The following is a 15,122-nucleotide window of genomic DNA, read 5'->3' on the forward strand; positions in this document are numbered from 1 at the left end:
GGCTGTAGCTAGCATATTATTAAAAAGAATTATATACAACTGATCGGAGTCCCTTAGTGGCTCCGCCACAACATAATAATAAGCCACTGACCCACCTAGTCCATGAGCCTCAATTTTGTAAACCAGCCTTCTTTGTGGTACTTTGTCAAACGCCTTCGGAATATCCATGTAGACAGCATCCATTGCATTCCTTTAATCAATCCTCTCAGTTACATCATCAAAAAATTTAATTAGATTAGTCAAACACGATCTGCCTTTTACAAAACAGTGTTGGCTCTAATTAATTAGCTTAAACCTCTCCAAATGTCTGTTAACTTTTTCCTTGATTATTGTTTCTAAAATTTTACCAACCACTGATGTTAAATTGACGGGCCTGTAGCTACTAGGATAGTACTTACACGCTTTGTTAAACAATGGTGTCACATTTGCCACTTTCCAATCCCCAGGCACCTCCCCCGCATATAGGGAAGATTGGAAAATTAAGGCAAGCCCTTCCACTATCTCTTCCCCCAATTCACTTAGCACCCTAGATTGCAAGCTAGCTGGACCACGCGACTTGTTCACTCTAAGCATACCTAGCCATTCTAGTGTACCCTGTCTATCAATTTACATCCCTTCCATTGCTTCTACCTTTTCCACTTCTGCCGATATTTTGTCAGCATCCACTTCCTTAGTAAACACCGATACAAAGCACTCAATGAGTATTCTAGACTTGCCCTGTGCCTCTAAACATATATCACCTTGATTGTCTGTAATAGGCCACAACCAGCCTCGTACTACCCGCTTACTGTTTACATGCCGGTAGAAGATTTTTGGGTTTCCTTTCATGTTAACCACCATTCAAATCTCATATTGTCTCTTTGCCAATCTTATTTTCATCTTCACATCCCCTCTCAACCCATTCTATTTGGTGTGGTTCTCCATTGAAGAATTCACCTGACATTCATCAAACAATCTCTTTCTTATTTCATCATCTTCTCTATCTACCTCGTCATCCAAAGAGACCTGCCTTTGGTTCCCTAAAAATTGCCTCTTGTTGGAATGTGCCTACCCTGTACTTGGAACTCCCCTCCTTAAAGATCATCATTGATCCGTTACATTTTTTTCTGTCAGTCTTTGGTTGCATTTTACCCTGGCTAGATCCTTTCACATCTCATTGAAGTTAGCCCTATTCCAGTTCAGGAGTTCCCCTCTGGATTGTTCATTGTTCCTCTCCATTGCTAATCTAAGTATTATTATACGACGATCAGTCATACTCAAATGTTCTCCCACAGACACTTGGTCGACCTGGCCCACCACATTCCCCAGCACCAGAACCAGCAATGTCTCCTTCATAGTTGGGCCGAAAACATATTGGTCAAGGAAATTTTTTCTGAACACATTTCAGAAATTTCTGCCCGTTCTTTTCCTTTACCCAAGAATTATCCCAATCGTGATTTGGCTAATTAAAGTCCCCCAGTATCACTACTCTATAGCTCTTATTTATCTCTGCGATTTCCCTGCAGATTTGCTCATCTGCCTCCCAGTCACGATTGGGAGGCCTATAGAATACTCTCAATAGCGTGATGATACCCTTTTTACCCCTTTATTCTAAGCAAATGTATTCTGTCCATGACCCCTCAAGAGCATCCTCCCTTTCCAAAACTACAATGTTTCCTTAATCAGCACTGCCACCCCACCAGCATTTTTTCTTCCCTATCTTTTCAGAACACCTTGTACCCTTCAATATTAAGTGCCCAGTCATCACCGTTTTTAAGCCACGTTTCCGTTATTGCCACAGCATCATACTGCCATACAGCTAATTGTGCTTGTAGTTCACCAACCTTATTCACCACGCTTCGTGCTTCTATGTACATGCATTCTAATCCCATTTTTGAATGTTTTATAGTCTTTCTTAGCCTGCTCCTATATAATATGGTACTATTACCGCCTCTTGTACTATTTTCACTCGTACTATCCAACACACTCACTTTTTACGGAACGTGTTCCTATTTTCTAATCCTATATGCTAGTGCACAGCCCCCTGCCAAGTTAGTTTAAACCGTCCGCAAAAGCACGAGCTAACCTCCCCGCGAGAATATTGGTCCCGGCTCTATTGAAATGTAAACAGTCCAGCTTGTACAGGTCACACCTTCCCCAGAAACGGTCCCAAAGCCTCAGGAATCTAAAGCCCTCCGTCCTGCACCATCTCTCCAGCCACGCATTCATCTCTTCTATCCTCCTATTCCTGTACTCACTAGCACGTGGCAACGGGATTATTCCAGAGATTACGACCTTGGAGGTCCTGCTTTTTAATCACTCTCCTAGCTCCCTAAACTCTCCCTTCAGGCCCTCATCTCTCTTTCTGCATATGTCGTTGGTCCCGATATTGAAAACGAGCTCTGGCTGTTCACCCTCCCACCTCAGAGTGTCCTGCAGCCACTCAGTTACATCTTTGTCTCAGGGGAGTTTATACATTTTGGTAGGATGAATGAAGATATACCATACACACTAAATGGTACAATGTTAAAGAGTGTGGAACAACAGAGAGACCAGTGGTGCTTGTGCACAAATCTTTGTAGATGGCAGGACAGGCTAACAAAGCATGTAATAAAGCAGATGTGATCCTGGGCATTATAAAAAGAGGCATAGCGTACAAAAGGCAACAATTCATTCTAAATCTATTTAAAACATTAGTTCGACCCTTGCCGGAGATTATTTCCAAATTTGGGCACCAAACTTTAGGAAGTATGTGAAGGCATCAGAGAGGATACAGAAGAGGTTTATTAGAATGGAGCAAGGGATGAGAGAATAAAGATAAGGGGATCGACAAGAGAAGCTGATGGTTTTCCCCTTGGACCAGGGAATGCTAAGAGGAGATTTGATAGAGGTGTACACGATCATGAAGGATTTAGATAGAGAAACTGTTCCCAATGGCTGTAGCGTTGATAACCAGACGACACAGATAGAAGGTGATTGGCAAACGAACCAAATATGGCATCAGGAAAAACATTTCTAAGCAGGGAGTTGTTAAGATTTGTATGCACTGCCTGTTAAGGTGATGGATATAGTTTCAATAGTAGCCTTCCAAAGGGAATTGGATAAATATTTGAGGTGCAAACATGCAATGATATGGGGAAAGAGCGGGGGAGTGGAAATGACTGGATTGCAGTTGGAAATAGCTGACGCAGACTCGATGGCCGAATGGCCTTCCTCTGTGCTGCTCTATTCTCGGATTCTATGGTTCGATGTTTTTGGTGCTGGCAACACGTTGGAAGGGGTAGGAATGGTGGAGGATGACCCATTGAATGTGGAGCATGGTGCCTATGAATGCGAGGACGAGAAGAAACCTATCGTTATTCTGTGAGGGATGGGTATGTGTGATAGCAGAAGTGCGGGAAATGGAGTAGAACAGTCGAGGGCCCGTTCAATAAAGGTGGAGGGAAATCCTCAGTTGAGGAAAAAGGAAACAACATTGGAGGCATTCGTATGGAAGGAAGCATCACCAGAGAAGATATAATAGAGAAGCAGAAACTGGGAGAATGCAAGAGAGCCCTTACAGGAAGCGGAATGGGAGGAAGTGTAATCCACGTAGCTGTGGGGATCAGTGGGCTTATATTGGATATTGGTCAATAGCCTATTCCCAGAAATGGAGACAGAGAATTCGAGGATGGAAAGGGGAGATGGAGCTTTTAAGGTGAGGGAGGTGTGGAAATTGGAAGTAAAGTGAATGAAATTATATAGTTGAGGGCGAGAGCAGGAAAGGGCACCAATACAGTCATCAATATACCAGAAAAAGAGTTGAGCGAGGAGACCTGAGTAGGGCTGGAACAAAGGTTGCACCACTGATCCAATAAAAAGGCAGGAATATCTAGAAACCATACGGGTTCACATACAACACCATTAATTTGGAGAAAGTGATGAGCATAAGGATCCCCTTTGAACTTTGGGATTTGCAGCACCAAGGAGATTCCTGTGAACAGACCGATTGATGGGCGTCATTTATTGTATTTAGTAATCCGCCGACAGTAAATGCTCAGATGCAAAACCCCAGCGGGTGCGTCCGGGAAGGGAGAAACTGTGGTACAGACTGCTACAGTGGGTACTGTCTTTTTATAGGCGGTACAGAGTGTGCTAATAGGGGCACAGACTGTGGCACAGTGGATACACAATGTGGTACGGGGGCACAGATTGTGGTACACGGGGAGTACTGGCGTTGGAGTGAGGGGTGGGAATGAGGGGCAGTGGATTGAGGTGCGGGGAGGGAGGGGTGCTGCAGAGAGGGGTGGGGTAGTGAATGGTGGTGGAGTGACGTGATGTGGAGCGAGTAGCACTGGAGTGAGAGGTGGGGAAGTGAGGGGCGCTGGAGTGATGCACCAGGAGAGAGGGGTTTTGGATGAGAGGTTGGTGAGTGAGTGGCGGGTGAGTGATGGGAGGTGGAATGGGGGCGCAGAAATGAGGGGCGGTGGAATTAGGGGCAAGGGTGTGAGGGGCAGAGAGTGAGGGGACTGGAGTGAACCAATGTGTAGTGTGGTGTGCAGGCATGCGGGGCAGTGGTGTGTTGCGGTGGAGTAAGGGTCATGGGAGTGAGTGGCGATGGAGTGAGGGGCCGGAGATGAGGGAATTTGGAGTGAGGGGCAGTTGAAGGGGTGGTGGAGTGAGGGGCACAGGAGTGAAGGGCATGGAATGAGGGGCAGAGGAGTGACCGGCAGAGGAGTGAGTGGCAAAGATGTGAGGGCAGGAGCAGGTCTGAACGAAGCTTGAGTGAGTTACAGTGCAATGAATGCCAGGGGAGTGAAGGGCGTGAGAGTTAGGGGTTGGGAGGGAAGGGCGGGGGAGTGAGGGACAGTGGAGTGAGGGGCATGTTGAGATGGGTGAGGGAGTGATGGGAGGAGGATTGAGGGGGGCTGGAGTGATTGGCAGTGGAATGAGGGGCAAGGGAGTGAGCGGTGGATTCTGATGTGCAATCGAGTGAGGATCGGAGGTGTGAAGGGCATGGGAGTGAAGGAAAATGGAGTGAGATTCGCTGGAATGAGAGGCAGCGAATGAGGCATGGGAAGTGAGGTGCTTGGGAGTGAGGGGCAGCAGATTGAGGGTCAGTGGTCTGAGGGGTGTGATGTGATGGGAGGAGGAGATAGGGGCACTGGAGTGAGTGCCGCTGGTGTGAGTGGCATGTGTGTGAGGCTTGCTGTAGCGAGCGGCACGGGAGTGAGGTGCAGGCGACCCAAGGTGGGCGATTGAGGGCCGCTGTAGTGAGGGGAATAGGAGTGAGGGAGGTAGCGTGATGGACAGTAGATTGTGGGTCACCGGAGTGAGGGGCAGGGGAATGACTGGCGCTGGAGTGACCTGCGGGGGATTGAGGGGCAATGCAGTAAGGGCCTCTTGAGAGAGGGGCTATGGAGTGAGGAGGAGGGGATTGAGGTGGAGTGAGGGGCACGGGAGTGTGGGGCTTTGGATTGAGGGGTAGAGGATTGTCGGGCACATGAGGGGCGCTGGAGTAATGTTCGGTGGAGTAAGGGGTGAGGGAGTGAGGGGCGTGCTAGTGAGGGCTGATGGAGTGAGGGGATTGGGTGTGAAGAGCAGTAGCTGTAGTGGTGGTGGAGTGAAGGGCAGGGAATGATGGGCGGGGGAGTGAATGGAGGAAGAATGAGGGGAGTGGGGGTGAGGGGTTGGGGACTGAGGGGTGAGGGAGTGAGGTGTGCTGGAGTGAGGGGCGGGGGATTGAGGGGCGGGGGTTTGAGGGCTGGGGGAGTGTGGGCCGCTTGAGTGATGGGCGGGAGAGTGAGGGGCGGGGGTGTGAGGGGCGCTGTAGTGAGTGGTGGGGGAGTGAGGGCCGCTGAGTGAGGGGCAGGGGAGTGAGAAGTTTGGGTGTGAAGAGCGGTAGAGAGAGTGGTGGTGGAGTGAAGGGCAGGGAATGATGGGCGGGGGAGTGAATGGAGGAAGAATGAGAGGAGTGGGAGTGAGGGATTGGGGACTGAGGGGTAGGGGAGTGAGTGGCGCTGGAGTGAAGGGCTGTGGAGTGATGGGGCAGTGCAGTGAGTGGCAGGGGCCGGGGTCTCACTCCGGTTCTTTGAACGGATTCCAATTAATCCCACTCCCCAGCTCTTTCACTTCAGCCCTGATGCTATTTTCCCTTGAAGTAGTTATCCAATTACTCTTGAATCTGCATCCTCCTCCCTGTCAGGCACCGCATTCCAGATCACAACATCTCGCTGTGTGAATAAAATCTCCTCCTCTGCCCTCTGGCTTTCTGTTGCCAACCACCTTCAATCTGTGCCCCAGGTTACCGACCCTCCTCCCAGGGGAAGCAGTTTCTCCCCATTTCTTCTCTCAGAACCTGTTATGGTTTTGAACATCTCTATTAAATCTCCCCTTAGCCTTCTCTGCTCTGAGGAAAACAAGCCAAACTTCACCAGCTTCTCCACATAACTGAACGAGGTATTTTTGAACACGGACAATGACAGGAAGTTGGGCATCAGCCAGAATGGGCATGTGGTGGACCAATATAACCAGAGGTCGTGGAGGGTGTTGGAAAAACCCAAAATAGCGCTGCTACTAACGTTACAGGAGTCAGTCTGTCGAACTGCCGCTTTACAGAGGAGAAGACCACTTCATTTCGTCCCTGCAGTTTAACTTTACATATGGTTCCTGAAGTCACTCAGCAGGAGCTGACCAGCTTTTCCCTGGGCTGGATATGGATAGCAGTTGTGCTTTGGCTCTTGTTTGTTCTGCAAGTTGTGAGAAGCAGGAGACCAGCCAGGTTCCCGCCTGGGCCCATCGTCCTGGGCTTCCTGGGGAACCTCCAACAGGTTTCCTCAGCAGCGCCTCACCGGTCCTTCCAGCAGGTAAGATCTCAGGGAGTGAATGAGGAGGTTCTCCCTGTAACTAGTCGCTGAGTCATTGAGAGCAAGAAATTCTCTGGTTAAATCTTCAGCTCTTGCTGATCCCAGTCAAGGCAGATGCTACAGTTTGCCTCAGCACCCCTTGGTGAGGGGTGAACAATTGCATTCCTGATAACTATATAAACTTATTGTATCTCCAACTTTTACCTTTCCCAATGAAAGGTCATCGAGCTGACACATTAACTTTGTTTCACTCTCCACAGATGTTGCCTTACCTGCTGAGTATTACCATAATTATCTGTTTTTATTACTATTTAAAAGTGTTTACTCTGTGTGCGTGTTTATCTAGTGTCTGTGTGTAAGTGATTGAGTGTCTCCCTTTATCTGTGTCTGTGCGAAAGTGTGCACATGTCTTGTGCAAGTTTCACTCAAAAGATTTGAGCCCATTATTCAGAATGACATTCCACTGCAGTACTGAAGTAGCGCAGTACTATCGGAGGGGTAGTAAAGAAGGAGCACTACAATGTTGGACGAGCAGTAACGAAGGAGTGCTATACTGTCGGAGGGGCAGTAGTGAGGGAGCGCACCAAATCCGGAGGGGCAGTAGTGAGGGAGTACTGCACTGTCAGAGGGATCGTAATGAGGGAGCACTGCACTGTCAGGGGGCAGCACTAAGGGAGCTCAGCACTGTTAGAGGGCCAGTACTGAGGGAGTACTGCACTGTTGAAGGGGCAGTACTGAGGGAGTGCTGCACTGTTGTTTGGCAGTACTGAGGGAGCGCTGCTCTGTCGGAGGGGCAGTACTGAGGGAGCGCTGCACTGTCGGAGGGGCAATAGTGTGGGCGTGCCGCACTGTCGGAGGGGTGGTAGTGTGGGAGCGCTGCACTGTCACGGGGCAGTAGTGAGGGAGTGTCGCTCTGTTGGAGGGGCAGTACTGAGGGAGCGCTGCAATGTCTGAGGGGCAGTACTGTGGGAGAGCTGCACTGTCGGAGGGTCAGTACTGAGGGAGCGCTGCACTGTCGGAGGGGCAGTACTGAGGAAACGCTGCACTGTTGGAGGGGCAATACTGAGGGAGCGCTGCATTGTCGGAGGGTCAGTACTGAGGGAGCGCTGCACTGTCGGAGGGGCAGTACTGAGGGAGCGCTGCACTGTCAGATGGGCAGTACTGATGGAACGCTGCACTGTTGGAGGGGCAATACTGAGGGAGTGCTGCACTGTCAGAGGGGCAGTACTGAGGGAGCGCTGCACTGTCGGAGGGGCATTACTGAGGGAACTCTGCACTGTAGGAGGGCCATTGCTGTGGATGTGCTGCAATGTCGGAGGGATGGTACTGTGGGAGAGCTGCACTGTCGGAGGAGTAACTTTCAGCTAAGATGTTAAACCGAGGCTCTGTCTCTTTCTCGTGTAAAAGAAGTGCACGGGAGTTCTCCCCGGTGTCCTGGGTCCAATCTTTATCCCTCCACCAACACCACTAAATGCAGATGATCTGGTCCTTATCACATTGCTGTTTGTGGGATCTTACCGTGCACAACTTTGCTGGCGCGTTTCCCACATTACAACAGTGAGTTCACTTCAAAACAAATATTCAATTGGCTGTAATTTACTTTGGGACGTCCTGAAGATTGAAATGCTCTGTAGAATTAGAGCCTTTCTTTCTGAGCAATATCTGAAGGAACTGGAAGTTGTGTGGAAAACCACAGAGGGCTATGGAATGATCTTTGGAACTTACTTATTCCTATGAACTGAGACCATTTCTATATGCGCCCAAGACGGCAGTAAAAGGGCGATTAATAATTTCTGATATTTTGCTTCGTTTAACTTTGGGCCGGTGTGAAATCAGAACAGGAGAAGGCCACTCAGACCCTCCAGACGTTCAATCAGATCATGGCTGATCTGCATCTTAACTCTATTTACCCGCCTTGGTTCCGTAAACCTCAACAAACTTACCCAACAAAAATCTAGAAATAACAACAGAAAACGCTGGAAACACTCAGCAGGTCAGGCAGCATCCGTGGAGAGAGAAACAGAGTTAACGTTTCAGGTGGAAGACCTTTCGTCAGAACTGGAAAAAAAACAGGAAATGGAAAGCAAGTTTAGGGGCGGGGAAAAAATCTCAGTTCTGAAATTGTCAATTGATTCCCAAACACAACAGCTATTTGGGGGAGAGAGTTCCCCATTTCCACCACCTTTTGTGTGAAGAGGCGCTTCCTGACATCACCCCTGAATGGCCTGGCTCTAATTTTAAAGTGGTGCCTCCTTGTTCTGGGCTCTCTATCTACCCTATCAACTCCTCTAATCAGCTTAAACACCTTGATTGCATCACCCCTTAATCTTTAATCTGCAAGTGAATACAAGCCTAGTCTATGCAGCCTGTCCTGATAATTGAACACTTGCAGCCCCGGCCCAAGGCCAATATACCCTTCCTGAGGTGCAGTGCCCTGAAATGAAGGCAGTGCACCAGATGGGGTCTGACCAGATTTCAGTACCTGCTGAACCCTGTGAATTAGCTGCCTTTACAAACACTAACCAACAGAATGTTTAACGCCCTTTCTGTTCTAAAGCTGGGAAAGAAATATGGCGGCATATTCAGCGTGTGCCTGGGATCCGAGTTCTTGCTGGTATTGGATGGTTACTCGGTTGTGAAGGAAGCTTTGGTGCAGCAGGCTGATGCTTTCTCTGGGAGACCGATCACCCCATTGTTCCTCCGACTCCAAGGCCCACACGGTGAGTGACACCTTCTGCTCTCACAGTAGCGGCTCTCAGTCCCACAATTGGCCAGATTGCATTTAAAAACAACAATTTTTTTTCTTTCCCAGGGATTCTATTTTCCAACGGCAGCGAGTGGAGAGAGCAGCGTCACTTCGCAGTGTCACACCTCAGGAATCTGCTCCCTCAGGTGAAACCCTGGATCGCGGCAGAAGCCCGACATCTGAGAGAGAGCTTTCTGGAACACCATGGTAAATCTTTTTGGGAAAGGGCTGATCACCAAGATTACTGTGAGTATCGGTATTTCTTCTCACAGTTGGGTAAATGAAAGAACGTTGTCAATTTCTACTGCACCTTTCACGACATCAGGCCTAACAAAGCCCTTTACATCCAATGAAGGACTTTTCAAGAGTAGTCGCTGTTGTAATGTAGGAAACGCCGCAGCCAATAAGGGCACAGGAAGCTCCCACAAACAGCAGTGATAATGACCAAGTCATCTCTTTTTTAGTGATGTTTATTGAGGGATAAATATTGGCCCCATGACACAGGGGGAGAACTTCTCCTGCTATTCTTCCAAGACAGAGATTGGAACCTTTTACACCCACATGAGAGGGCAGGTTAATCTGGAAAACCGCTCCTCAGACAGTGCAGCACTCCCACAATACTCCTCCTCCGACAGTGCAGCAGTCCCTCAGTACTGCCACTCCGACAGTGCACCACTCTCTCAGTACTTCCCCTCCTTCAGCGCACTTGTCCCTCAGAACTGACCCTCCAGCACTGCAGCATTTTCTCAGTACTGCCCACCTGACAGTGCAGCACTCCCTCAGGACAGCCCATTCGACTGCTTAATGCTCCCTCAGAACAGACACTCCAGCACAGCAGCAATTTCTCAGAATTTCCACTCTGAAGGTGGAGCACTGGCACAATACTACCACTCTAGCTGTGTAGCACTCGCTCAGTATTGACCCTCCGACAATGAAGCACTCCTTCGGTACGGGCCCTCCGACAGTGCAGCCCCCCCTCAAGATTGCCCAACCGAGAATGTACCACTCCTTCAGTACTATCAATCCAACAGCGCAGCGCCCCTCAATCCTGATCATCGGACAATGGCGCTAACCCTCAGGATTGCCCCTCCAGTAGGGAACTGAGCCCTCAGAACTGTCCAAACGACAGTGCAGTGCTCCCTCAGTACCGCCCCTCAGGCTGTTCGGCGCTCCATCAAAACTGCCACTCCGACAGTGCAGTGCTTCCTCAATACTGCCCCGCTGAAAAAGCAGCACTCCCTCAGTATTGACTCTCCAACTGTGCAATGCTCCCTCAGGACTGCCCCTTCGACAGTCAGTTCGGCGATCCCTCAGTACTGCCCCGCCGCCAGTGCAGGGCTCTCTCAGCACTGCACATTCGAAAGTGCAGCGCATCCACAGTTCTGACCCTCCGACCGTGCAGCGCTCCATCAGTGCTGCCCTCCCTGACAAAGCAGCACACCCTCAGTATTGCCCCGCCAACTGTGTGGTACTCCCTCAGTACTGTCCCTCCGACAGTGCAGGGCTCCCTCAGTGCTGTCAGTTCGACAGTGCAGCGCTCCCTCAGTTCTGCCCCTCCAACAGTGCGGCGCTCCAGCAATACTGCCCCTCTGATAATGTAGCGCACCCTCAATATTGTCCCTTCAATTGTGCAGTACTCCATCAATGCTGCTCATCCAGCAGTGCAGCGCTCCCTCAGTAATTCCCCTCTGAAAATGCAGCGCTCCCTCAATATTGGCTTTCCAACTGTGCAGTAATCCCTCAGTACTGCCCCTCCGACAGTGCAGCGCTACCTCAGTACTGCCCCTTCGGCAGTGCAGCACTCCCTCAGTACTGCCCCTCCGACAGTGCAGCATTCCCTCAGTACTGCCTCTCTGACAGTGCAGCGCTACCTCAGTACTGCCCCTCCGGCAGTGCAGCGCTCCCTCAATACTGCCCCTCCGACAGTGCAGCACTCCCTCAGTACTGTACCTCCATCAGTGCAGCGCCCCCTAGTGCTGCCCCTTCGACAGTGCATTGCTCCCTCAGCTATAATCATTCAACAGTGCAGCGCTCCCTCAGTACTGCCCCTCCAACAGTGTAGCACTCCCAAAGTAACACCCCTCCGACTGTGCGCCGTTCCCTCAGTACTGCCCCTCCGACAGTACAGCGCTCCCTCTGTACTGCCCCTCCAACTTTACGGCACCCCCTCAGATTTGCCCATCCCACAGTGCAGCGCTCCCTCAGTATTGCCCCTCCTTCAGTGTAGCACTCCATCAGTACTGCCCCTCCGACAGTGCAGCTCTCCCTCAGTACTGCACTGGTGTTGCTGCCTGAATAATGTGCTCCAATCTCTGGAGTTGAGCTTCAACGCACGATCCCTGGCTCAGAGGCGGAGTGTGTACACTTGAGCCAAAGCTGACTCCTTTCAGTCTGCACCTGTACAAGGTTGATTCCATAAGTGAGCAGGTAATATGTGACCTGGGGCCTGTGGTGTGATGCATAAATTGGACATTTCTTGGAACAACTTCTCTTCCAACTTTAGTGTTTTCCCACCTGAACATCCCTCTTTTGTACGATGTTTCTCACTCTCCCTTCCCTCTGCTACTTCCTGTGATTCTCATTCGCATTGGTCTGTTAATCATATTGAACAAAAACGCAGCGAGTTAAGACCTGGAATACACTGTGGTGGTGGTGGTGGAAGCAGATGCAGTGATAACTTTCAAAAGGAATTGTATAAATATTTGAAGGGGAAAATGTGCTGGGCAATGGGGAAAATGCAGTGGAGGGGATCTAATTGGATAACACTCTCAACGTACGGGCAGAGGCACGATGGGCCGAATGGCCACGTTCTGAGATGTGAGATTCTATATTAACAGAGCTATTAGATGGTTTGGCAGGATAGACTGATGCAATCCTCACGTAATATACAAAGTCTTTGTAGCAGAGGCCACAAGGTGCAGGAACTGGCTAATGGCCCTCGCCATAGCAGGAGGCAGGGCTTCAGATTCCTGAGGCATTGGGAACGGCTCTGGGGGAGGTGGGGCCTGTACAGGCCGGACGGTTTGCACCTCATCAGGGCCGGAACTGATATCAGCACGGGGAGGTATGCTAGTTCAGTTGTGGGAGGGATTAACCAAATTTGGCAGGGAGATTTGCACCAGGATGTATCATTAGAAAAGCGAAATAAAGTGCTCAATGGATTGCTAGAGGCAGAGAGCAATAAAGTAAGAAATGGCAATATATTAGGTGGGGTGAAATTAAGAGAGAATACAGGACGGTCTAAGATGGGTTTACAGTGCAATTATTTGAACGCACAAAGCGCAGTAAACAATGTAAATGAGCTGCAGGCACAAATAGGCACATGGAAATATAATGTTGTGGCAATAAGTGAGACCTGGCCCAAAATGGGCAGGATTGACTATTAAATGTGCCTGGTTAAAACATGGTCAGTTACAATAGGGAAGGAAAGCATATAGAGCTCAGAACTGGAATTGTGTTCTGACCTTTTCTAACGAAAGGTCTTCGACCTGAAACATAAACTCTGTTTCACTCTTCACAGATGCTGCCTGACCTGCTGAGTTTCTCCAGCATTTTGTTTTTGCTTAGTCTATCGATAGCCTTTTGCAGCCCCTTTGCATTCTCCTCAGAGCTCACTGTCCCACCTAACTTTGTATCATCAGCAAACTGGGATACATTAATCTGGGTCCCTTCATCTAGGTCATTAATATAGATTGTAAATAGCTGAGGACCCAACACTGATTCTTGCGGCACCCAACTAGATAGAGCAAGCCAACCTGAAAAAGATCTGTTTATTACTACTCTCTGTTTTCTGTCAGTTAACCAATCCTCTATACATGCTACTTTATTACCCCATCCCCATGAGCCCTAATCTTATGTAATAACCTTTTATGTGGCAACTTATCGAATGCCTTTTGGAAATCCAAATATACTACATCCACTGATTCCCCTTTATCGACGCTGCTAGTTGCATCCTCAAAACACTCTATTAAATTTGTCAAGCACAAATTCCCATTCATAAAACCATGTTGACTCTGCCTAATCTTGTTATGATTTTCTAAATGATTTGATACCACTTCCTTAACAATGGATTGCAGCATCCTCCCGACGACTGATGTCAGGCTAACTGGCATGTAGTTCCCTGTTTTTTCCCCCCTCCTTTCTTGAATAGCGTGTTACATTTGCGACCTTCCAATCCACTGGAACCATTCCAGAATCTAGGGAATTTTGGATGATCAAAACCAATACATCCACTAACACTTCAGCCAGATATTTTAGAACCCTAGGACGTAGCCTGTCAGGTACAAGGAATTTGTTGACTTTTAGTCCCGTTAATTTCTCTAGTACTTTATCTCTACTTATATTAATGCCGTTATGTTCGTCCCTCTCATTAGACCCTTGGATACCCATCATTTTTGGTATGTTTTTGTGTCTTCTACTGTGGAGACAGATACAAAATATTTGTTCAACATTTCTGACATTTCCTTATTCCCCATAATAATTTCTCCCCTCTCAGCGTCTAAGGGACCAACGGTTTCTTTTGCTACTCTTTTCCTTTTTACATCCTTGTAGTAAATCTTACAATTTGTTTTTAAATTTCTTGCTTGCTTTCTCTCATATTCAATTTTTACCCATTTTAACAATTTTTAGGTCAACATTTGCAGGTTTCTGAAACGCTCCTAATCCACAGGCTTAATATTATTCAATGATACATTATAAGCTTCTTCTTTCATTCTAATGCTATCCTAAATTCCTTTAGTTAGCCACGGTTGGATCACTTTTCCCGTGGAGTTTTTGTTTCTAAATGGAATGAATTTTTGTTGAGAATTATGTAATATTTATTTTAATGCTAGCCTCTGCTGACGTATTTTTCCAATCTACCTTAGTCAACTCGCACCTTATATCTATTTAAATGGCATTATTTAAGTTTAAGACTCGAGTTTCGGACTTAGGCAAGTCACTCTCAAAATTAACGTGAAATTAAATCAGATTATGATCACTCTGCCATAGGAGTTCCTTTACTATGAGATTGCTAATTAACCCTGTCTCATTGCACAATACCAGATCTAAAATAGACTGTACCCTGGTTGGTTCCTTGAAATATCGTTCTAGGAAACTGTCCCGAATGCATTCCATGAACTCATCCTCCAGACTACGTTTGCCAATTTGATTTGTCCAGCCTATATGAAGATTAAAGTCCACCAAAATTATTACATTAGCTTTTCTGCAAGCTCCTACTATTTCTTGATTAATATTTTGTACAATTGTATAGTTAGTTTATGGGGGGCCTATATGCTACTCCTACGAGAGTTTTTCTTATCTCCACCCATACTGATTTTACTTCCTCATCTTCTGAGCCTAGATCATTTCTCGCTACTCTCCTTATGTCATCCTTTATTATCAGGGCTTCTGCCGCACCTTTTCCATTCTGCCTGTCTTTACGAAACGTCAAGTACTCTGAAACATTTATTTCCCAACCTTGGCCACCTTGCAAACATGTCTCTGCAATGGCTATTAGATAAAACCCATTTTTCTCTATTTTTGCCACTAGTTAATCTATCTTGTTACGAATG

The 15,122-nt window shown here is 48.1% G+C and overlaps 1 protein-coding gene across 3 annotated transcripts in view; it reads left to right on the forward strand.

The window, feature by feature from the left end:
• The first annotated feature begins 6,537 nt into the window (after window positions 1-6,537).
• Window positions 6,538-15,122, forward strand: part of LOC147085683 (cytochrome P450 2J5-like) — a 52,908-nt gene continuing 44,323 nt past the window's right edge. Inside the window, exons 1-3 of one of the 3 annotated variants that reach the window (XM_085979166.1) lie at window positions 6,538-6,824; window positions 9,382-9,544; window positions 9,637-9,816. In XM_085979166.1, coding sequence (XP_085835292.1) covers window positions 6,621-6,824; window positions 9,382-9,544; window positions 9,637-9,816 — 547 coding nt within the window. In that variant the 5' untranslated portion in view covers window positions 6,538-6,620. The remainder of the gene's footprint in view (window positions 6,825-9,381; window positions 9,545-9,636; window positions 9,817-15,122) is intronic. The other 2 variants (XM_085979168.1, XM_085979169.1) reach the window with 2 other exon arrangements.

Source organism: Somniosus microcephalus, unplaced genomic scaffold (assembly GCF_052327205.1).
Source record: "Somniosus microcephalus isolate GS21.2 unplaced genomic scaffold, FLI_Smic_1.0 unresolved_chr8, whole genome shotgun sequence".
NCBI lineage: Eukaryota > Metazoa > Chordata > Chondrichthyes > Squaliformes > Somniosidae > Somniosus > Somniosus microcephalus.